Genomic DNA, 24,500 nt, shown 5'->3' on the forward strand with positions numbered 1-24,500 from the left:
TTGAAGGGACTGACCAAACTCTTCCAACTCTGCAATGAGTTTGTATTTTCTCTCTGTGTTTGTGTGGGTTTCCTCTGGGTCCTCCGGTTTCCTCCCACACTCCAAAACATACTGGTAGGTTGATTAGATTGTGAGGGGACTGATTTGGCTGCTCTGTGCAGCGCTGTGTAATTATTCCTCAAAGACCATAAAAAAATGTTTCAGTATGATGGTTTTCTTGTTGTTTTCAAGTGCCCGTTTTCAGCCCATGTGTCATTGACATTTGAGATCTGTTCAGTTGTCCATGACAGGAGAAAAGACTGCCAGGAGGCTACAGACAAGGGCAGGAAAAGGATTTGCCCAAAGTTCTTTGACACTGGAGACCACAGCCGTGAGTGCGAGACCATACGCTATCCATTGAAACAACAGACGGTCCAGTCCAAAACAACGTTTGTGTCCGGGAGGGAAAAGATACAAAATGCCGTCTCCAAATGGAAACCTACAGTGTGGGGCCATCTTAAAGGGATAATACCATTCTGAACTTTTTTTACCCCCCAAGATATGCCATTAGTGTCACCACTAACTTATTCCTATCTCATGACCACCCCAGTCTGAAGTGGTCGCACGTGTGTGGAACTTCACTTCTATAAGAGTTAAAATAAAACAACTGGGGCACCCTTTCTACTGAAAGTAGTCAAGCTTGTAACCTCAAACATGGCTTCCTTCTAAAGCAGAGGGTTTAAAGTACAATTTTCCATTTACTAACTAACAAACCAAACCAATGACTATGGAAATGTACAGAAATGATTTTTTTTGGAGAATGAAAGTTCCACTTGAAAGTACACCCAGAAAAAATGCAGAGACAGATGTGGCAAGTAGGGAAGGGATTGTGAATGGAGATAACATTCCAGTATCAAATCCTTCGGAGAGGCCCTTGTGAAATGAATCCTTTGTTTAATTAATACAACGTGGATTGCCAAATGTGGTTTCCTGATGGACAGAGAGCAGCTGCCTCTCCAACAGACAGACATTCATCTCCTTTCCTCAGAACCTTGACATTCCAATCACTAAGAAACTAAAGTAACTCTTGTCAACCCTCACATATTCAGGACTATATTTAGAAGAGGCTCAGCTACTACTACAGGCCATGCACGATGGCGGGATTCTGCCCCATAGAGTTGTGCCTGACACCAACCACGTTTCTAAAACAGGTTAAATAATAATTTCTTATATAATTTAAAGACAGGCCACGGAACAAAGTCGAAAGTAAGAAGCACATAAGAGGACAACCATTACCTGACCACGCTGAAAGCCTTAGACCCTTTTAAGTGCTCTAGTGCTGGTTTGATGTTATTAATAGGGATATTTCAACGATTCCAGCCCAGTTCAAATTTTTTCTCGCAAAATTCCATCAACCAATATGCTAATTTGCTTCTACTTTGCTCAAAAAAAGAAGTAGTGAAATGGGTAGAAGTACTTGAAATTTTATTATTTAACAACCTTGAAAATTAAAAATTAAAGATATAGAAAAGCAAAATAAATCCTCAACTCAAAGTGGTTCACCAAGTCATCCCTCCAAATTTCGAGTTAAAATTTTGCCTCAAATACTGCCCCACAATGCTTTAAAACCAGATTTTCTACCCCCTAATTGAAACACTATGGGAGACACCCAACATTCCCACCACTAAAAATTCTAATTTAAATTTAACAAAAAAAAAAAAAAAGGCGGCAAACAGGTGTTCGAAGAATGAACCCAGAAAACATTAAAGGGACATACAAAGAGCCGAGCAATTCATCACATCTAATGATATGTACCAAGAACAGAGGCTTATGTTTTTTTTTTCTCCTGTCCATTAGGTAGATGAAGTATAGGGGGGGAAAAGTTACGTTCTCCTGGGAATGACTGTTGTCTCAGGGGCTCCCTGCTTTTCTATAAGTGACCATCTGCTTGGAGAGCAATTATGCTAATATAAGTTTTCCCACTGAGATAATGCCACAATTAGGACAATGGCTCTTTGGGACCAAATCAAAAAGACCACCACAGCACACAACCATGGGATTTATTAGTAGTACACACTGCGACAAGACAGAAGTCAAATAAGGAATAAATGAAAAGGAGAGGACAACGACAAGATTATTTTACCTACACAAATCAGCTCGAGAATCTTACTACAATATTGAAATTTTTGTATTTGTACCAAACTCGGCAATTTGACAAAATTGAAGATAAAACGATTGTCAATTGGATAAAATAATGGGCGATCCTTCAGGCAGGTAACAGTACGAATAATACGTTCACAACACAGCGAGCTAAAATCTTGTATTAACCAAATGTAAAAGTATGTAAAATTATAGGCACAATTGAACCCAATCAGGATCTTTTTCAATATCATAAGGAGAATATTCAGACGACAGACAATGTCTGCCTCGATCCTACAGACGTGAGCACAAATGCCTATAGCAGATGAGGGTCTCCTTAGAAAAGGCTGAATAGAGGCCATAGTGCTAATTACACAACATGCATCAAAAAGCTGCCAGCTGCAACACAAGCCCTTATTATAATAACAAAGCTATAGACATATGCTAAGAAATGGCAACATTTCTCTACACCCCGACACCAAGGCCATTAGCAACATTTGCCTCTCAATTTACACAGGGAGGCAAAACGTTGTAAAATTCCAAAAAATACTAAAAATAAAATAAGAAGGAAACAAAACAAAATCAATTAAATTCAGAATTTTCGGTTTTACTTTTTTACAATGACTCAATTACAAGGGAAAAAAAAAAAAGTAGAAAAAGGTGAAATCAGAGACTGACGAACAAAGGCAGTAAACAAATTGGGTGAAAACATACGGTAGATTGTAAGACTTATTTGATGACTTATACTTTGTTTGCCCTTTTTAGATATGTACTGAATGCAGTCTACTTTTGGATTATCTTCACTCTTTTAGGCATGGCGTCCGGCCGAAAACACAGGATAAGATAGAGCATGCTCTCTTTTATCCCGTGTTGTGCTCCCCGTAGCGCAGCCGGGCGCCAGAGACTTCTATGGGGACCAATATCTGTCCGCACTAGAGAAGAGGGGGTGGACTCCATGCTGCAACATCACAGACTGTTACACTGTGCAGAAGCAGGTCCCCCTTCCTTTTGCCTGATGTAATCATGCACAGTGGGAAGTGCTCCTGCACAGTACAACAGCCCTTGGATCCTGGATTATCACGCTCCATTTCGGCAGGTTTCCTAGAAGGCTGAAATACAAATGTTTCGGGAACTGGACTTAAGTGATATATGGATGCCACCTCGAAACCACCGGACAACGGTGACCTAACAGTTCGGCACCCTTACACGGGGAAGCAGGGGCTCCTTGCATGATGTGTCACTATGATGCTTGGAATCCCATCCCTGCCACTGTGTGCCGAGTTAGCACATTTTATCCCATTTTTGGGAGAAAGATAGATATGGTCATATAAGTTTGAAACCCAATGTTTTGTTCTCAGAAGAAAAGCTTCCACCACAGTTTATCCCCACCTGTGCCTTGAGGTTACACATATGCGCATGTGAATAGAGCGTCAATGTGGACGCATGGCAGGGGAGGAATATCTGTTGCCTGAAGGCTGGTTTGACCTACAGCAATATGAATGCATAGTCATGTTATGTAAAAGTTATCTAGATGGTTCTCTATGGAGTAAAACAGGATGGGCAGATGGAACAAAACATATAAAATTCAACACAAACCACCAACAACAAAAAATACCCAGCAAAAAGAAGTGTGAGATCTCAAGCGCAGGAGAAGCTATGCCACAAATAAGGGGACTCGCTGGTTTCATCGAAATTGGATATTCTTCAGTTTGAAAAGCCAAGGACAATTCCACTTCTCAGCAGAATAGTCAGGAGCGGCGACGTTCTGTGCAGTCATCACTTGTGGAAATATCACGAGGTGGCACGATTTCGTCTTGCTTTGTTTCCAATTATGAATTATGCATCCTGTAGGGCTTTTTTTGATTTTAACAGAAATCCCCCCAAAAATGTAAAAAACTTGTAAAATACTCAAAGTAGGGAGCCCTCTTATGAGCTCTTCTTAAAAAGGTACAATACAGGGAATAACCAGAATGAAAAGCAGAGGTCCCCACAACCCACCGGCACAGCACATAAACATGGATACTAGAAATATTGGGTAAAAGATGACCACACACATTCAACACCCAAATGCTTGTCAGTCAGCGGTTCCTCTTGACACCTAGAGTGATATAAACTGTAAAAGGAGATAAAGTTGCTACCAGACAACTCTGGAAAAAGATTACATTACAAAAATTAAACCACGTAACAAAATAAAAATTGACAAGTTCTGCCAAAAATCAAAGGATTTGGTAAATTTTTCTCTAGCGTATAGACCATAAAGAGAATTTCCAGTTCAGTAGTGACATCACTGTTCCAGCTGCTAAGGCCACAGATTGGCTACAGCAGTCACCTGACCACCATCACCTCTGGCCCAGCTGGGTATAGACACCAGTAGACCAGGACCAATCCATGTGTACAAGGAGCCAGAGCAGGGCAAGTTAGATTAACAAAACCCTCAAGCCAGTCATAAAGATAATAATTTGGTAAAGTGACACATCCATCTGTTGAGTGTCTCCACAGATTTTGGCCATCACATTTCCCCAAAATTAATCTACAAGCCTGCTAGCAAATGGCAAACATCTGCACAGCCACCTCCGTGCCCGGCACCTCGTACAGATTGGTTGCTAGGAGGAAATGGACATGCTCTGGCTTTTTTTTAGGCCCTGCAGGCATTGAAAGGATTAAATGTAGAAGTGTCACGCTGTGTCTGAACTCAAGTATAAAGATTCAAAGTGAGAACATGCAAGTTTCTGACCTTCAAATCCCGCCTCATAATAGCATTACTTTTCCAAGGAACTTAGCACGATAAAGCTTCTGGTTAAAGAGTGACAGAACTTTCAAAAAGATAGTCCAAAGAATGTCACTAACAAAGGAACTTAGGTGCAGTCCTCCCCTTTTGTGTCCCCTCCGAAAGCAACTTCCATGTCAGGCAGCGATTAACCTGCAAGCTACCCCTGTAATGCCCGACAACCTCCAAGTGACCCATGTCATTATGGGCATCAATCACAGGAAAGAGAAATTCTTTCCTCATTTGCTGAGGTAAATTTGGTCACATACATAGATCCCAGTGATATATGTGTGTCCAAGCTTTGATTCGAAACCCCCCACAGTAAGAATGAACGGAAAAATAGGCCCAACATGTGAGAAAGTCTGGAGACCATCGTGTGGAACTGTGCATTGTGCCTTATCTCACATCTAACAGCACATAACAAAACCTTAGATTAAGGATTGGTGGAGAGAGCAGTCACCGGGGACATGAGGTGATATTTAAGTGTGAAATCTCCTTTTGCTTCTACATGAACAATCTTCTGGCTGTGACATCTATGGATCTCGCTAATCTTCCATTACAGGTACGGGGCAGCGGTGGGTAAGCTCAGGTCTCCCGGCACATCACATAGCACTAGTTCTCAATTTCTACAAAAAAATATATTTCCTCCAAATACACAATCTGGATAATAAAATAGACCTCTCCAGTGTAGGCAGAGGTGGACCATCTGGGATTTGTCCAATCCTAAAGGGATGAAAAGCAAGTAAATAAGCAACCCCCACGCCCTTCAGTCACAATCCTACAGATTAGCTAGGGGCCGACTGTAAACAGTTTAGACTAGCATGTGTTAGAGGTGCTGACCCTCTCCCAGTCATAGAAAAGAAACATTTTAAGAAAAACCTCAAACCTTGTCTACATAGCCATCATGGCATAAAACATTTAGGGGCGGGGCCTATTTGGGACCGTCAAGCCATTTAAATTTACGCAAAACCAATTTTTACAATCTAGAATGGGTTTTCATATAAGGTCCCGATCATGGGCACTATATATAAAATTTGACCAGTGAGCCGCTGATGGCCTTAGAAGCATCCATGGTGCAAAATAGATGGCAGAGGGTTCATATTGTATGGTGGGCTTCTGAGCAGATTTTATGGACATGCCCTGCAGCTGTGCCCCCGGAAGCATGACCAAACCAACAAGGCTTTTTACACACACAGCACATTATGTAGAAAAGTGCAAGTAAGGCTATATTCACACACATGTATGGGGGACGTATATATGACGTATATATGTCCCCCATAGCTGCCAATGGGCGCACGGCACCGTACCGCTCCATAGCCAGGAGAAAGATGGGAGATGTCCTATCGTTCGCCAGAATACGACGCTGTGCACCACATAACTATAGAGGGGGGCTGGGATGAGCGGTGCTTCCTCTCTCCGGCGCCAACGTGTGCCCGCTGTCCCGTAGCTCGTGTGTGAATGTAGCCCAAGACAGAGAATAAGGCCGCTTTCAGCCTAGAGGTCTTCTTATCCCATTGTTTTCTATGTGGCTCTACACACACACGGTAAAGTTACTGGGATATTGTCCCCAGTGTAACTTCACCATTTGGTGGAGATTTTTACCTCATGTCAGTATGCCTTTTGGATTTGTCTTTTGAAAAGTCATAAGACATGATCTATAGAAACCAAAACCACAGCTTCACAAGTAAATTATACAGATAGCAATTCCCTAATTGTTGTTATCAGATCATTTAGGCAACTCCCCAATATTTTACACAGAACAAATAGATAGATAATATGCTTCTAACAGCATGTAACCCACAGACACGATCTCCGGTTGCGAGGCAGTTCACCGTCTACAGTAACTGCACAGAATACAAACAAAAAAAAAAACAAAACTAAAGTATTTTAATAAAAACACATTAGCCGCGGCCCGGCTTGTACAGATGCAGCTCTGAAGCCAAGAAGCTTTGTATCCGCTCCAAGTTAATGTATATGTAAATGCAGCTTGGCAATTTCTCCATTACTCCCATTAGCGCCTGTTTTTTACAGAGGAGGCCTTGAAAAGGAATATCCCGATGTGTAGAGTCGGCCACTTACACACCATAACCACCTTATTTGTGTAATTGATGGCCTTGTGGTTAGATCACAAGGTTGAGAGAAACTCGCCATTACTCGCAAGAGTCCTAAGTAGATCACTTCATTATACTCAACGCAATGTTTTCACAATCCAGAGAGAGAAATGTGCCATTACGATTATAGGCGAGACACAGAGGCCTCTGCATTAATCCATAGAGAAAATGAGTGGCCATCCCGTCACCGAGGCCTCGGTCAGGGGTCAGGCAGCTGTAACATTTCTCCTCTGTTGTTCCCTCAGGGCAGCCGGAGACAAAATGGCCTTTCTGAATACCAGCATATATCACAGGGCATGTTGACTTTTACAGAGGGGATGAATGCTTAAGTGTCACGTGGCCCTCAAGACAATGGAGGAGGAATTTGTTGCGACAATTTGTAGCTCCAGCACCGGGATATAGGTCTCTTACTCCTGGCAGTACAGATAATAGAAGCACAGATTTAGACAGATTTCACATTTAATAGTCGAAAAGAGATTGTAAACGGTTAAGTTTCGTCTGAAAAACTCTTTCCATGCATGGATGCCCTAGTCTTAGGGTATACTCACCCGCACGGCCGCAGGTAGTCAGCGAGCTGGGGAGGAAGAGGGATGAGCACTGCTCACCTCTCCATAGATTAGTGCAGATGAGGTATGAAATGTCCTTTCTAGAATTCACTATCGATGGTCTCCTTTCTTCTAAAATCAAACTATGCGTTTACCAGAGCTCCTCTGTGCTGCAGATTCACAGGCTCTTACACTGTGAAGGAGCACTCCCCCCCCCCCCCCCCCTGCGTGTTCTGTTGCAGTGAGATTACATCAGACAGTGGGAGTGGGAAAAGGAGACAGCGTAACAGCCTGTGATGCTGCAGCACGGGGGAGCTCTAGTAAAACCCCCAGAACCCTCAGGGTCATTAGCATCATGATACCTAGATCTATGAGTAAGCGTCTCTGGTTTATCATGCTTGATTTGATGGTAGATTTCCTTTAAGTTTCTAAACCGTATAGAATTTAATCGAGGGGCATCTGAAGGGGGTTACTTTTTAGAGGAGTGTCATCTCTTCTCAGCTCATTTTCACATGATTTTGGAGAAGATTTATTTCTTAAATAGGTAAATGGGCAAGAATTCCCTTAAAAGACTGAATTTCAGAAAGGACATTTCATTCCCTACCCGAGGGGGACTGGTAGTTTAAGGGAGAGAAGTCTGAGCACCATTGCATTGCACAAAAATCTCATTCCCTGTGCTACCGATAAAACCCAAAATGCAAAACAGCGACCCATGTACCTGCAACTTTCAACCTTTACAGATGTAAAAGTATAAAAAAAAACTTATGGGAACTGATGCAGTAACGTGGGTTACCCACCAATGCATTTCTTGTTCAATCATTTTTGAGATTTTCTGAACCTCCCTCTGCTTCGATATCGAAATTTAGCTCTGTAGGTGATGAAGATGTAGATACATCATCTCAAGCGATCTGTACAATTACAAAACTATTTACACCATTACTGATGTTCTGATTAACCCACCAAATACCAGCGCTCAGAGATAGAGATAAAAATATACACACAGAAGTATAATTATAGAAATGATAGATAATACATAAAAACCCCTTGTACACAATATTTACAAATATTTCAAAAAAAGAACAAGAACTGCTTAAAAGACCTTTTTTTTTTCCTTGCACGTCTGACAGTGAGCAGCCGTCTACACACCAGGGAATATTACTACATATTAGGATCTGGAAGAGATTATTCTTTATGCATTTCCTTCCCACAACATTTCAGTATTGATAATTCCCCTAGACCACAAGCCGTGTATATAGGCCAAGAATCCGCTATGGAGAAATCCATACCCTGTGGATAACAAGGCTGAGCCAAGTCAAGATGAAAGACCTAAAGCCAACAATTACATCAAGTAAAGGAGATTGAGCCATCTATATTTACCCGCTCGGGCACGTGTGCGGTGCTCAGGGCGATTTATTCCTTTGTACTTATGGAGTGCCAATAGGGTTATAGTGAGAGATAGGAAGACACTAAACCTCCACTATACATTATATATAATATAGGTTACTGCTAGGCTAATGCAGCTAGCCGAATCATGTTACTTGGACATACAGTGATTATCTGCAGCAATATCAGGCAGAACTCATCAAAACATTACTTTCGGCGCATGCACAACCGCTCTTCATTCAGGGTCTATGGAAGCGATGAAATAGCTGAGCATTTAGACCGTTTCACGAGAAGTTTCACTTCTCCCATAAAGCTGAATAAAGTCGCTGTACAAGTGCAGCTAAATTCTCTGCAATTTGCTGAGCGACCCCCCCCCCCCCCCTGTTCTTGAGATTGGTGTAGGTGGCACAGTTGGTAGTGCACCTATCTTGTTTTTATGGCATACGGATAAGTGGATATATGAAATATTAAAGGTAATCAATAACTGTGATGAGGTTGGTTTTAACATTAACGCTAATCAACTTATTGCTGCAATCACACTGTTGGGAGTTACTAAGAAGCATTTAGCGGTGGATAGAGCACCGGGGTGGAAGATAACTTTTAAAGGGAACCTGTCATCAGAAATTGACCTGATTAACCATTACCAGGATGTTGTCAAGCAGTTAAAGTGCTTCTAGATCAGGTTTCTTTCATGACCCAGGTTGGTAGCATCATCCAGAAAACCAGCTTGGAAGTGAGATGCAAGTTGGATGTATAAAGTCAAGGAGGCAGAGAGTTTAAGATGGAAGTCAAGCTCTCCCTGCCTCTTAACACCTCCTCCCATGACTTACACCACGCACCCGACTTCAGGAGATCCATCAATGATGTCCCTAGTGCCATCTATTACAATGAAAGGGGCTTTCTAAGGCAGGAAAAGCTTGACTTCAGTGTCTAACTCTCCACCTCCTTGACTTTATGCATTCAACTTATATCTCACTTCAAAGCTGATTTTCTGGATGATGCCTCCATACTGGGTCATGAAAGAAACAAGATCTGGTAGATGCTCAGCTTGCTTGACAACATACTGCTAGTGGTTTACTAGGCCAATTTCTAATGACCGATTCCCTTTAAAGTTAAGCTAATTGGCCAGATGGGCACTAACAGAGACCCTCTGTGCTATGGCTTATAGAAGAAGGGGGCCCATGGATAACAAATATAAGAAGATGACCACAGTTAGAGTGCCTACATCTTTGAGTAAGTGTCCCTGGTTTATCATGATGGATTTTGAGGGTAGATTTCCTTTAAGCGCCCATGTAAATGACATCGTGAAGTGCACAAGCCCATTGTAAATCACATAAGTCAATGAAACTCAGATTGGGCCATACATACTGATGCTTGATTTGTTGACCCGACAAAAGCTAACCTGCTATATCTGGTGGGGGTCTGGCCTAGGGGTTGGGAATAATACGAATAAATAGCTCCATCGTATTCTGCAGCACATTACAAATCCTGGGAGACATATCCAAACAAAATAACACAATACACAGAAATAACATGGTCAGACGGAACATCTGAGGGCCCTGCTCACAAGAGCTAACAATCTATCCTACAACGATCTAAGCCGATTTCAATAGGGAGTCTGTAATTTGATGGTACGATACTCCCAACAACATATATAAAAGCTATTCATTAATTGCCGCCTATAATGAAATCAAAACTGAAAAAACAGCTACATTAAACAAAACAGAAAAAAAAAAAACAAAGATTTGGGAATACAGAGATGACAAAAACAAAAGTTTATAGAACTAAGTTTGCAAGTCCCAAACTAGGCCGCCTGAGGGGTTAAAGCGTACGCAGCAAAGAAGATTAATAAGTGATATAACAGCTTCATAAGAGAAGAGAGAGAGATATAATTTTAGAGCCAGCGCAGCCCGATACACTGGATGACATAAATAAATGAAGAGGAAACGCTGCGGACACAAAGTCTTGTAATGACGAGAAGTTTGGCTGCCGCCTTGGGAAGCACATGGGTTCAATATACGGCGGCCGGAGCTTGTTTACAGTACGGCAGTAAAGCGTGCTCTGTGGTTACTGATATTAAAGCACTCCATCTCCTGTTATTGCTGGGATTGGAGGACGCCGGTGACATCAGCCGCCTCTACGATCCCGGTCTGTGTGTAAACACGATGAATCACAGCATCATTCCTACACTGCGCTCACCACTAAGAATAGATGAACCTGTTAGAAACCTAAAAATACTGATGAGCACCGATAACAGGCACTTACTATTTTAGACCCGGAACAATATTCATTCAAGCTTGTATCCAAAGCACGTGACCGATATCTCCTCATTGTTATGGACGCACTGCGTTTACAGCGATTATCCAGGTGTAATAGAATAGAAGCAGTGACCCACCACCACAACACTGCGGCATCTCATCCAACCACCAGTAACTCCAATGAGGGGCAAGAACCCCCAACAGCGTGGTCTAGAGAGGAGAGGCACAAGTTTGACTAATCATAAGTAAATTTACACACGTTTCTTTCCATAGAACATCTTAATATGTCCCTTCAATGACAGGGGCATCTTTACACCACACATCAAGGTTGCCCTTAAAGGAAATCTACCACCAGGTTAAAGGACTGTAACCAGAGGGCACAGACATGCTGGTGTGTGCCGCCTCAAGCAGGATCTGCTCTTCTTTTAGCTTCTGAAGTCCTTGTTTTTACAAAAATAGGCTTTAAATATTATGTAAATTAGCTCTAGGGGCCCCCGGGTTACATGACCCCCTAAGGCTTATTTGCATAATTTTAAAGCCTTTTTTTTCTTAAAAACCAAGGGTAAAAATAGCTAGAAGAAAAGCAGATCCTGCCTGAGCAGACACACACCAGTATGTCAGTGGGCTTGGTTTACAATCCTTCATCCTGGGGGTAGATTTCCTTTACTAAACCATAGGAAATATCTTTACAGAAAATTTACCATCAAAATTCATCATGATAAACCAGGGGCACCTACTCATAGATCAAGGCACCGTGACTGATAATCTTCTTATATTTGTTATCCAAGGCCTCCTTTCAAAATCAACTCTTAAAATTGTGCTAATGATCCAGAAGGGTGTGGGGCAGCATGGTGGCTCAGTGGTTAGCACTACAGTCTTGCAGCGCTGGGGACCTGCGTTCAAGTCCCTGGGTCAACATCTGCAAAGAGTTTGTATATTCTCTCCATGTTTGAATGGGTTTCCTCCAGGTCCTCCAGTTTCCTCCCACACTACAAAACATACTGGTACAATGATACCATTGTGAGCCCCATTGGGGGTAGGGACCAATTTGGCAAGTTCTGTGCAGCGCTGTGTAATCTGTGTGCGCTATATAAAGGAGTTATTATTAACATAGCCCCTCCATGCCTCACAGGCTGTTAGACTGTTTAATTTTCAACGTGCTCCCCCAGCACTTCCCCCTTCCATTGTCTAATCACAGAGTGGGAGGGGGGGTGCTTCTTGTGCAGTGTAACAGTCTGTGAAGTTGCAGTACAGGAGGGAGATGAAAGACCCCCCAGAGCCCTTCTGGCACATTAGCATAATTTAAAGAGTTGATTTTAAAAGGAAGGAGGCCATGGATAACAAATATAAACATATTACTACAGTCACTGGATGTATGAGCAAGTGTCCCTGGGTTATCATGGCAGATTTTGATGGTAGATTTCCTTTAAGCAGTGGCCTGTATGTCTTGGCTTGTTTGGACAAGGACATGCACTTACTGACCAAAAAAGCACAGCTCAGCTATAGTTTCATGTAAAAAGGTTCCTAAAGCAGCTTTGCAGAGAAAACTGTATGTTGGATAGTTTTCCTATACAGATCTTCCACTCTAATAAGCAAAGAAATTAAAGAGCAAAACAGGGGGATACATTGATGTGAAATACGTACTAGGAGTCTGCAGTTATTGACTATAACTCCAAATGCAGATGGTGGAAGACACAACATAAACCTCACCATCTCACACAACGCCGCTTAGTAAGAGAGCAGCACGTCACCTCCGCTTACATTACAGATCAGCAGAGATGAAGGCTGTCGCACCGAATCGCATCATTTTTAGGGATGTGATATTACAGGTATCCCTCTTCCAGCACACAAGCCCAGCATTCAATGATTCCTTTGAGGGTTAAATGGTCTATAATGTTAAAGTACATTGCAAGATTATGTCACTTCTGAGCTTCCAATACCCTGCAGGCAGGATCCACAGCGGAGAAGGAATAGATGGCAATGTGAAACGCGTGAGGAATACATACAGAATCGCATCGGGGATATTTATCTGTGACCTGTTGCCTCTACTGACACATCAGCTCAGTAAATTTGGAGAATCATTTCTAATGACCAAGTGTTGTTCCTCAGTTATTCCTACTAGAATCCAGGCATCACTAGTTGGGGGGCGTGTCCCTATTGTACGACCAAAGGGTCCTATGTCAGACCGTTTCAGAACACACCCCTTTGATAAAGAAGAATAGTAACATTATAGGAGAAACACAATTATAAAAGAAGAGAGGGTTCAGAATTGGGGAAATCATTTATTTCCTAAAACAAGGAGACAAACATATCAGGGGATATTTTATTTTTAAATGCAGCAAGTGTAAGAAACCCGAGCCCTGATCACTGCAGGGGTAAAATTTACAGACCCTTATGGGTGCAGCCCACTCCTATATACTAGCATGCCTCGTATTTTACCCCCAGACCCTGTAAAGTTAGAGCAGAACATGAGTCCTGTCAGCTCAGTCACAAGTCCAGAACCCATCCGAGCCCCGAATATACAGTCATTAAGAAAAACCTGCATGAGAGATGGAATATAACAAGAAATCTGACAGGTAAAAAGACAAAAACAGGAAACGTTCCCCCTCCTCGTCTCCACGGCATTTGCTGATGTGCCCCATCTCCTGGGGGTTGCAAGTGAAAATGAGAATCATGACAGTGCCAGGTTGTGTGTGTGTTATAAACACTGGCACTGAATTTTTAATGAGAGCCCTGAACAAAGAAAACAGAGGGAGATGGTGGAAGGAGCACGCTGCCTCTTACACTTCAGCTGGCGCTGCCACATTCCTAAACAAAAACCCAGTGGGCACCCGGGCACACACCCTCTATTTATATCCCTGGTATAAAACACACGTCCAGAAGAGGGGTGGGCACGGCGTGCCCTTCAGTGCCTACACCCAAGCCTGGTGGCACAAAGCTTCACCAACATCAGGATGGAACATGGAGAGGATACAAAACAAATTATCTAGAGATCCACGCACTTAACCCTTTGTAGACATTTCCGAGCGGGCATCTATTTTTGGGGATTTTTAATTTTTCTTCTTTGCTTTCTACTCCTTACCCTTCACATGCCCCGTCAGATAAGGACATTCTAGTTTCACCGAATGCATGGGGGTAACAGATTGTTTGCCAACCATAGAAGAGATCAGTTTCTATCCTTTACTCTCCCACCCCCTCCCCTCCCCCCTCTGGCACTCATCATAACATAGGGGGGGGGGGCTGTAAACCCCTACACTCACCCTTCCTAAAGCAGCACTGGACTAGTCTGGAGACATTGTATTGGCCACTTTAAGGGAAGGAGGGGTAGTGTGATAACGCTACAATGTTACTAATATATATAGTGATTATTTGTTATATTTATAATGTTCTGTATCTATAGGCATCCTGAAATATTGTGTATTATTAGTCTGTGCCATCTGCACGCGTTCTATAGGCAGCCAGAGCCGCATGTTTCCTATACTACAGGGGTTATGTGAGGTATAATAAGGACAAGCTATGCAGTCAGCTCCAGCGACACATCCCCCACCATCAGATCCATACATTACACGGTCTATACGCATGTACAGACATTACACACATGTCTACGCGGGGCACAGCGCCCTTCATTGATGGCTGAGGGGCAATGCTGATCGCTGTATATACACACATCCATGACTGTATATGATGCATGTTACATACATGCTAGTGTGTACACACACCAACACAGGCACAAGGGGAGGGACAATTCTACTACAATGTACTACACAAGTCACAAATCAAAGCCAAATGAGTCATCTCATAAAAATAGCAAACCCTGGGGGGCATCACAACATGACAGGGTCCGCCCGCAGCTCACACACTTCATACCTAGTTAAAGGGACACCGAACCCAAGAGTCCCCATGTGCCGTGTGGGGCTATGCAATCTATTGTTCTCTGGAAGCAGCCATTCCGGACTAAGGAAAGGTTAAATATAGAAAAATATCTTCCTTCCCTATCCAATCCCATGCGTGATCTTTGCAGTAGGTCTCGCTGGATAATGGATGAAGGGGTCAGCGGACCCCTGTACATGATCCCACCAGTGACGGTGATCCACCAGTGTCATAATCTGGATCTTATGCTGGTAATAGGCTGAGTGCACATGTGCCGTGGATTAGGGGGAATAATTGGGAAAAGAAAAAAGAGAAATCCCAGACACGTGCACAATATACAAAGCCCCAGCAGTGATCCCTGGAAACTTCCTGGAAGAAATAGTCTACAGAGATTTTCCGAAAATAAAATACAATAAAAATGGAATCAGGAAGAGGCAAAAATCGATACAACGCGACCCAACGTCCCATAAAGAAACGACACATTGTAACAACACGGACGATCCAATGTGCTCTACAGCCGTGAACGCCCCCCCTGTCACAACCGCAAATTTCGGACCGATGATCCGTAGATTAACCGTTTCCAATCCGTTTGCGTTCACACCAGGCAGTTTTGGAAAGGTATTGGGGAGTTTAACAAACCTGAACAAAAACCTTAAGCGAAAGAAAACGCAACAGTGTGAATGCAGCCCTTAGAGGGGGAGTCCAGAGGAGTTTGGGAGCAGGTTAAAGTTGTGTAGAGACGAGGCTGAGCACATGGCCGCACACACTGGGTCTTACCTGCACAGAAAGTTGCCAGCAGAAGTGCACAAGTCAGTCCCAGAGCCCCCATATTCCCAGGAGTCGGGGGTCTCACAGCCCATAGACCACAGTCACATACAATCCCATGCGCCAGAGCGGACAATTCCTTCACATTGGTCACCTATGTATCCGGCAGCAGCAGCAGTCACTGTGTATGGAGGTGCCGGGATCACCCACGCGTGGGCAGCCACAGGGGGGGCGTGTAATGTTGGATCCGTGGGAATGAACTGTGTGTGAATGTGGAGCCCAGGCAGATCAAACAGCAGCACTAGTGACTCCCCCCCTGCCAGGACGACTCCACCTTCTGCAGCAAGCAGATTACACGGGGCGGGAGAGGGGGGAGGCACAGACACACAGGAGCCCAAACTTCACTGTGACAGAACCACTGTGTGTGCTGCGGGGGGGGGAGCACTCTACTGCCTCCTGTCACTCATACTCCCAAATATCCACAACTCTCTCCAAAATGGCTCCTAAACTAGAATGAGAGGAGCCAGGAGGGAAACCCGGATGTTTGATACAAAGAGAGAGGGAGGGGAGCGGGGCACGGCCCCCCCTCAGGCATGGGAAAAGAGGCGGGAGGCACGGCGCCGCCTTCCCATTGGTCCTGACGGCTGTCCGTCACGCAGGAGTAGTAAAGGGAGGCGGGAGAGACGGCGCAGGTCGTAGACTGTCTGCTGCTGCTGGAGGAGCGACTGTCATCGCCACAATCACATCGGACACATAACAAGCGTGTCATAGCATTAGATTCACATTCAGTGCTTTCACCTGTAACATATCCCATGGCCGAATGGCAGAGAATTATTTTACATTAAAAAATTATGCAATATGCTATTGTTCATTTGCATAATTTTTAAAGCTTTTTTTCTTAAGAGCAGAAGGGGGCACACACCAGTACATCAGTGTGCTGGGTTTACCATCCTTCATCCTGGTTGTAATGTCCTTTAAGGTCTCATTAAATGAAATCTACCATCAAAATCCATCATAATAAATGGGGACATGGACACTTACTCCTAGATCCAGGCGCAGTGACTGGTAATCTTATGTTTGTTATCCATGGCCTCCTAAAATCTATGTTTAAAATTATGATAAAGTGCCTTAAGGGCTACTGGGGTGGATCCCAGAACTCATTATTAATACCTCTAAAGATTATCCCAAATTGTACAAACCCCTGTACTATACCAAAAAATATATACCAACCAAAGTATATGGCATATCCATAGGCACGAGGGGATTAACATTTGAGAACTTTCTTTCATGGCCAAATGCCTTTACTTATTACAGTAGAGGGATGGAGCAGTTTGAACACCGGAGTGTGGGGAAGTGTTCGATTACAGGCATCTGAATGAGGCTTAGGCCAGAAGGACATGAAAGTGGACCAGATTTCGCAAACCAATCACTGTACAGAGGATGGGACTCCTTGCATCATAGTGATATATGATACAATGAGTCCCTGCACCAAACTGTAATCACAGACCAAGCACAGTCCAGTGCTGCTATCCTATGACCCCTGGGGGACATTTATACTTTTTTTTTTTTACATTATTAAGTTCTCCGCTGTAATTAGGGCATCTATAAAAGCCTCAGGGCGTGTTCACACGTTGCGCTTTGGTTGCGTTTTTATTGCGATTTAAAACGCATCATAACAGCTGAAGAGAGGTGATTTGCCTAATTACATTACTGTTTACATTTGTTAACGCTATGTTAAAATGCGTGTGATAGCGCATTGTTAACAATGCGTAAAGCATGCTTTTTGTAAACGCAAACGTTAACAGTAATTTAATTAGGCAAATCACCTCATCTCAGCTGTTGTAATGGTTTTAAAATGCAATGAAAACGCAACCAAAGCGCAACATGTGAACGCACCCTCAGTTAGAGAGGGAACGAAACGACGATGTTGGTCAGAGCTGTACTGGGTCTGATTAGACCCAGCAGCTCCGATTAACCCCTGTAGACCCGGCGGTCACATGACTCTACAGAGGCGGCAGCAGACTCTGTTCTTCTCTGCATCGCGCTGCTTCAGGTGATGATGTGAGGAGTGGAGAAGGCAGAGCTGGTAATAACTCGGATCTCCCTTCTCTCTATAAACCCGGTTCTGCTCAAAGGACTAGCACGGGGGCAGTAGAAACCTGCAGTGATGTCTAGAGTCAGTGGGAGGTCCAAGACGAGTTAAGGAAAACCATTTACATGGAAACTTGAGTCTCCATTCAAACTTAGAGTTTAACCCATGCGTGAATTTAAAACTAGAGATTTACCTAATTAAATTGATGTTGACATTAGCATTTACAAAACGCAACCATTAATGCGATGTGTTAATATAGTGTTAACACATGCATTAGTAAACACACTGGGGCACATTTACTAAGGGCCAAGTGACAGTTTTCTGTTGGACTTTGCACGTTCTTTCTGGTGCAAACGGCTTACACAGGTATTTAAGAAGAGTCTGCAGCACATTCGTGTCGCACACAACCGTTTTTGGCACAGCTGCACTAGTCATCACGCGATTTCTGCACTAAAGGGGACGTTCTGGTGGTCAGTCGGACGGTGCACCAGTTTTATCATGCAAAGTCCAACAGAAATGTGTCGCACGCCCCATGTTAAAGGTGCACCAAAAAAAAAAAAGTTGTGCTCTCTGTCGGAGCAGTGCAGGGGGCGCCAGATTCATGAAGAACGGGCACCAGATATCATGAATCTGGCGCCCCCTGAACACTACACAGGCAAACTGCACCTAGTACAGACTGCACAAGTCTTAGTAAATGAGCCACAGATTATCTATGCACAGATTATACATAGTGTCCTATGTGCAGGTAGCATGTTATAGAGCAGGAGAATCTGAGCAGATTGTACATAGCGTCCTATCTGCAGGCAGCATGTTATAGAGCAGGAGAATCTGAGCAGATTGTACATAGCGTCCTATCTGCAGGCAGCATGTTATAGAGCAGGAGAATCTGAGCAGATTGTACATAGCGTCCTATCTGCAGGCAGCATGTTATGGAGCAGGAGAATCTGAGCAGATTGTACATAGCGTCCTATCTGCAGGCAGCATGTTATAGAGCAGGAGAATCTGAGCTGATTGTATATTGCCCTATCTGCAGGCAACATATTACAGTGCAGGAGAAGCTGAGTAGATTGTACATAGTGTCCTATCCACATGAAGCATGTTATAGAGCAGGAGAAGCTGAGCTGATTGTATGTTTCCCTATCTGCAGGTAAAATGTTATCGAGCAGGAGGAGCTGAATAGATTGTACATAGTGTCCTATCCACATGAAGCATGTTAGGCCGCGGTCACACGATCCGCTAGGCGTCCGTTCATAACGCGACGCTAGCGCACAGGGGGCGGTCCTCGGCCCGACCGCACATGCGTTTCCAGAGAAACGCATGCGATCGGCTTATCAATCGCATGCGTTTCCCTGTTAACGCATGTGCGTTCGGGCCGAAGGACCTCCCCCTGTGCGCTAGCGTCGCGTTATGAACGGACGTCTAGCGGTACGTGTGACCGCGGCCTTATAGAGCAGGAAGAGCTGGGCAAATTGTACATTGTATCTTATCTGCAGCCTAATTTTTGTAGCTGACATTTCACAGCAGAACAGGCAATGGCAAAAAAACACCCCAAAATGCAAATGTTACCTTTAAGATAGCTAAAGGAATTCAGAAGCTCAGATTAGAAAACAAGAGAACAGAGAATGTGCTGACTGTACTATCAGCCCCAGGTTTTTTCATTAAGACCTGCTCACACGTGGGCTGGGGGCTCACTACCGCTGAACAAAGCCTACATACATCAGCTTGGAAGCTGCAATCTCGCATTTCATTCACTCAGTTCTTGTTTCGTGAGACAAACCCTCTACAAAATTCAGACCTCAGTTTTCGGAAAAGACTTTGTACGTGCCCCACCCCCCTTGCCTCGCTGCCTGACGCTGATCATGTAAACCAGCAGCTAATCTTAGGGCTTTGAATACCTCTGGCTGATTTGATGAATGAGGGGAGAATCCCATTTTATTAAATGTACACAAGGCTGTGCTATTAGGTTGCTGCAGGCGCCTGGAGGTATGTTGTCCAGTCTGATGTGCTCGCTTCCCCCTGATGGCTGCAGCAGAACTCTCTCAGAACAGACATCTCTTCAGCAATGCTATGTAACACCCTATAGCAGTGATGGCAAACCTTTTAGAGACTGAGTGCCCAAACTATAACAAAGACCCGCTTATTTATCGCAAAGTGCCAACACAGAAAATGAATTTGTGATTTATACTCCCTTCTCTGTCACAGTTTTCATTGATACCAGCACCTGAGGACACCAATAAAGCAGAAAATAGTCCCAGGTAGAGCTGTCACTTTAAAATAGCTCTGTACACAGCAAGTCCTGGGCTGTCTGAGACTGTAGGAAGATACCTGGAGTCCTCTCTGGTGATGGCCTGAGTGCCCACAGAAACGGCTCCGAGTGCCACCTCTGGCACCAGTGCCATAGGTTAGCCATCACTGCCCTATAGTATAGATCGAAACACTAAACATCTTCTGACTAAACAAATTCAATAGTTTGGAACATTTTCAGGACATTCAGTGGGTCAACCCATCCTTGTGTTCCACTATTTTTTGGCAAAAACAGAAGTTGATGTTCTTAGAGTTTACAGATTCTTCACAGATCAGAATATTGCTGTATGTACACAGCCGGAGGGCACCTGCACATGACTGTATGGTAGATCCGTGTTGTGCGGATCTTTTATACATCGCTGCAGATTTACCCAAAACATAACCTAATAGTTTGAGGCCCCAGAGATCAGTGGGGCCCCACATACTCCAGTGGCACTATTGAAACCGCCCCCTCCTCCTTCCACGGTGTGTTCCACGTGGAACTTGGGGTGTCCATATCTTCTTCGAAATTTGGCAAATATGTGTAAGACTTTGGGGCTCATTTACTAAGGGTTCCGCGGCCGCACTTTCGAGGGGTTTCCTGATTTTTTCCGTTTTGCGCCAAATTCATCATAGGATTTTGGCGCAGTCGCGCCAGCTCTCATGTGACAGAAATCGGAAGGGGGGGAGCGTGGTCGTCGGACAACCCGACGGATTCGGAAAAAACATGGAATTTAAAAACCGAAATGTGTCGCAAGATCAAGCACTTACATGCACTGGGAAGAAGCAGGTGAACTCCGGCGGACCTTGGCGCACGTCAGCGACACGTACTGGATATCGGGCGTACAAGCTTAGTGAATCCTGGCAGAACCCGAATCCATGTCGGGCAACGCGCCGCGGGATCGCGACAGGACCGGGTAAGTAAATGTGCCCCTAGAGTATGTTTGATGTTGACTGTATAGCCCTTAGTGTTTAGCTATTATGCTTAGTACTATTTTGCTATATTGATTTTTATACTTACAGACGGTCCCCTACTTAAGAACACTCGACTTACATACGACCCCTAGTTACAAACGGACCTCTGGATATTGGTAATTTATTGTACTTTAGTCCTAGGCTACAATAAACAGCTATAACAGTTATTAGTGGTGTCTGTAATGAAGCTTTATTGTTAATCCTGATTCTTATGACAACCCAACATTTTTAAAATCGAATTGTCACAGAGACCAAAAATGTTCTGGCTGGGATTACAATGATAAAATGTACAGTTCCGACTTACATACAAATTCAACTTAAGAACAAACCTACAGACCCTATCTTGTATGTAACCCGGGGACTAACTTTAGTGGGTAATCTAATACCCCCCTTTGGACCATTTATATTGACAACACCTTATATGACACAGACTGTATGTAATTTTATGTAATCAAAATCCATCATGATAAGGACATCTTCTTATATTTGTTATCCATGGCCTGAGGAAAGGCCTGGACTAGCTGTCCCTCTCTTTCTCAGAAGGCTGGTACCCTGGTCACAGGCTAGGAGGTATCCCCGTTTCAGCTTCTTCTTCTGGTTGCTCAGCCTTCTCCTCCAAGCTCTGTTCCCTAAGTGCAGACATTAAGTACTGGGACTATTCTTCTTATATACTTTCTACCATGGATATTCCACTAGGGGGATTATGGGAAAATATGCAAAGTTTTCCAGGATGGGATAAGGAAAACCACACCTCTTTACATCAAGCATGATGTAGCTCCCTTTACATCAAGTATGACCTACCAGAGGCCTTATGACATGATGCGGGATCAAAACCAAACCAGTATATCTATTCCAGAAGGAACAGACTCCCAGGTGTATATAGCGATGTTTCGACTTGATTGGGTCTCCTCAGAACAGCGTAGGAAACTGTTTTGGCTGTGTGAGAGGCTTGTGAGTAGGGTCGGTAAGTAAGAGTTCTCGTTACAAAGACTGCCAATTAAGGCCACCGTGCAGGTGTGTGGAGTTTTCTTAGCCATGGATGCTCCACCAGGGGGATTCTGGGAAAATATGCAAAGTTAGCTACTTTGTAAGGTAGCTCCCTTGCTGTACTGAAGAGACCCAATCAGGAAGAAACAGTGCTGTCTACCGTTGGGAATTGTTCCTTCTGGAATAGATATACTGGTTTGGTTTTGATCCTGCATCATGTTATAAGGCCTCTTGTAGGCCATACTTGATGTCAAGGGAGCTGCCTTACAAGGTAGCTAAAAGAGGCGTGGTTTTCCTTATTCCAACTTAGAAAACTTTGCACATTATCAGTGGAAGCAGAGCATAAGAAGGAGGAGAAGTTACTGAGAATGAAAGGATCATGGGACTTGTAGTTTCCAGTGGTGGCCATCTTGGTGATAACTCCGCCTGCTTTAGAAAGCATATCATTTTTTGTAAATCATAAAATCAAACTATTTAAGTTCCATTTTGTGACTAATGACATTGAGTTTTGTTATATTCATTAAATATATCATCATGGTATAGATGTTCATTTCCCAGAATACCCCTTCAATAAACCCCTTGGGTATCAGCAGTATTTGGTCAATCTGCACTTCATTCAGTTTATGGCTCTAGTCTTAGAAAAATCTCTTCCTGTGACTATCCAAGGACACCTGCAGCTTCCAAGGACAAATATAGGTATCACCTTGCCTATTCATACTTGGTATAAAAATGATTAAATTCAATGATAGCTGATTTTAATATGCCCTGACATGGATATTTTCATAAATAATTTAATATCAAGTGAAATAACAATTCGGTCACAAATTTTTTCATAACTCTACTTTGTGCTATTCCTCTGTGCTATTATTTCTTCTAAAATTTTCTGAATCGATTGACAACCAGTTGTTTGCAGTCTTGGTAGCTACACACGTCAGTTTATTAAAACATTATATAAAGTTATGAGAAAAGATGACCAAGAATAGTTATCTTATGACAAATGCAAGAATTTTTTTAAAAAAGAGAAAAAAATATGATATATTCACATTCCCACCTCATAAAAACAGAATAAAAAGTGACCAAAAACTAACATTTGCCCCAACATGATACCAATAAAACGTACAGCTTTTCCCACAAAAAATAAGCTCTAAACATGTTATGCCTCTTAACCCCTTCTGGTTTAAAGGGAACCTACCACCACGATTCTACCTATAAAGGTAGAACGGGTGGTAGGTGTATGTAAGGGACGTGAGGAGAGCCCTTTTTAGAGCTAATCCTCATGTCCCCGCTAACTTTTGGTAAACTTTATTCAACTAATATGTAAATTTTGTTATGCGGCTACTGGGGCGTGGAGTAGCCGGGCACAAGGCTATACGGTGCGGCTACTCCACGTCCCAGTAGCCACATTACTCCTCCTACCCTGTTGTGTGCCCTAGTCCTATAAGCCGGCTACTGCGCATGCCTCGGAGCTGGGGCTGCTCAGCCACGGGCCTGCATGAAGGACGAGGGCACGCAGCTTCGAGGAGCTGCGCGACGCACACAACAGGGTAGGAGGAGTAATGTGGTTACTGGGGCGTGGAGTAGCCGCGCTGTGTAGCCTCGTGCCCGGCTACTCCACGCTCCAGTAGCCGCATAACAAAATTTACATATTAGTTGAATAAAGTTAGCTCTAAAAAGAGTTATCCTCACGTCCCTTACATCCACCTACCACCCGATCTACCTTTATAGGTAGAATCGTGGTGGTAGGTTCCCTTTAAGCCATTTTAGGGCCTAATTTCTAATATTTTTCCTGCGTCATTATAGGAGGTTATACCTTTGTAACGCTTTAACATATCCAGGGGATTTTGAGATTGTTTTCCTGTCACACATTGTACTTCAAAGTAATAGAAAAATTTTGATTACATCTTTTGTGTTTAGTTATGAAAAAAATTGAAATGAGTATGAGAATGGCCCATATGTGGTGGTGTTTGGGCACACGGCCGGGCATAGAACGGAAGGAGGCGCCATTCACAGCAGGTCTGCATTGTCACATTTTGCATTTATAAAATGTTTCTTTTTTGTAATTTGGATATGTGGGGGATTATTTATTTTGTGGTTAAGATCCACTTTTTAGGTAAATCATTTATGGAGGGTTCAATAGCTAATAATCAGATTTTATTAACTCTTTCTTGGTGGTGTTAAAAAAATAATTGTTTATGGTTTTTAGCATTTTTTTCCCTGGACGTTCAACGTACCATAGAAATAATGTCTTATCTTTATTCTATGGGTAATCGCGATTACGGTGATACCCCTTTTATATGGCTTTTTTTTATGGTGAACTTGTTTTGCAGAATATAGAACTCATTTTGT

The 24,500-nt window shown here is 43.3% G+C and overlaps 1 protein-coding gene across 1 annotated transcript in view; it reads right to left on the bottom strand.

The window, feature by feature from the left end:
* ACVR2B (activin A receptor type 2B) overlaps nt 1–16,339 on the bottom strand; it is a 117,044-nt gene extending 100,705 nt beyond the window's left edge. The window contains exon 1 of the mRNA XM_072153882.1: nt 15,830–16,339. Within this exon, the coding sequence (XP_072009983.1) occupies nt 15,830–15,881 (52 nt within the window). The 5' untranslated portion in view covers nt 15,882–16,339. The remainder of the gene's footprint in view (nt 1–15,829) is intronic.
* Between the last annotated feature and the right edge of the window lie 8,161 nt (nt 16,340–24,500).

Source organism: Engystomops pustulosus, chromosome 5 (assembly GCF_040894005.1).
Source record: "Engystomops pustulosus chromosome 5, aEngPut4.maternal, whole genome shotgun sequence".
In the NCBI taxonomy this organism is placed as follows: domain Eukaryota; kingdom Metazoa; phylum Chordata; class Amphibia; order Anura; family Leptodactylidae; genus Engystomops; species Engystomops pustulosus.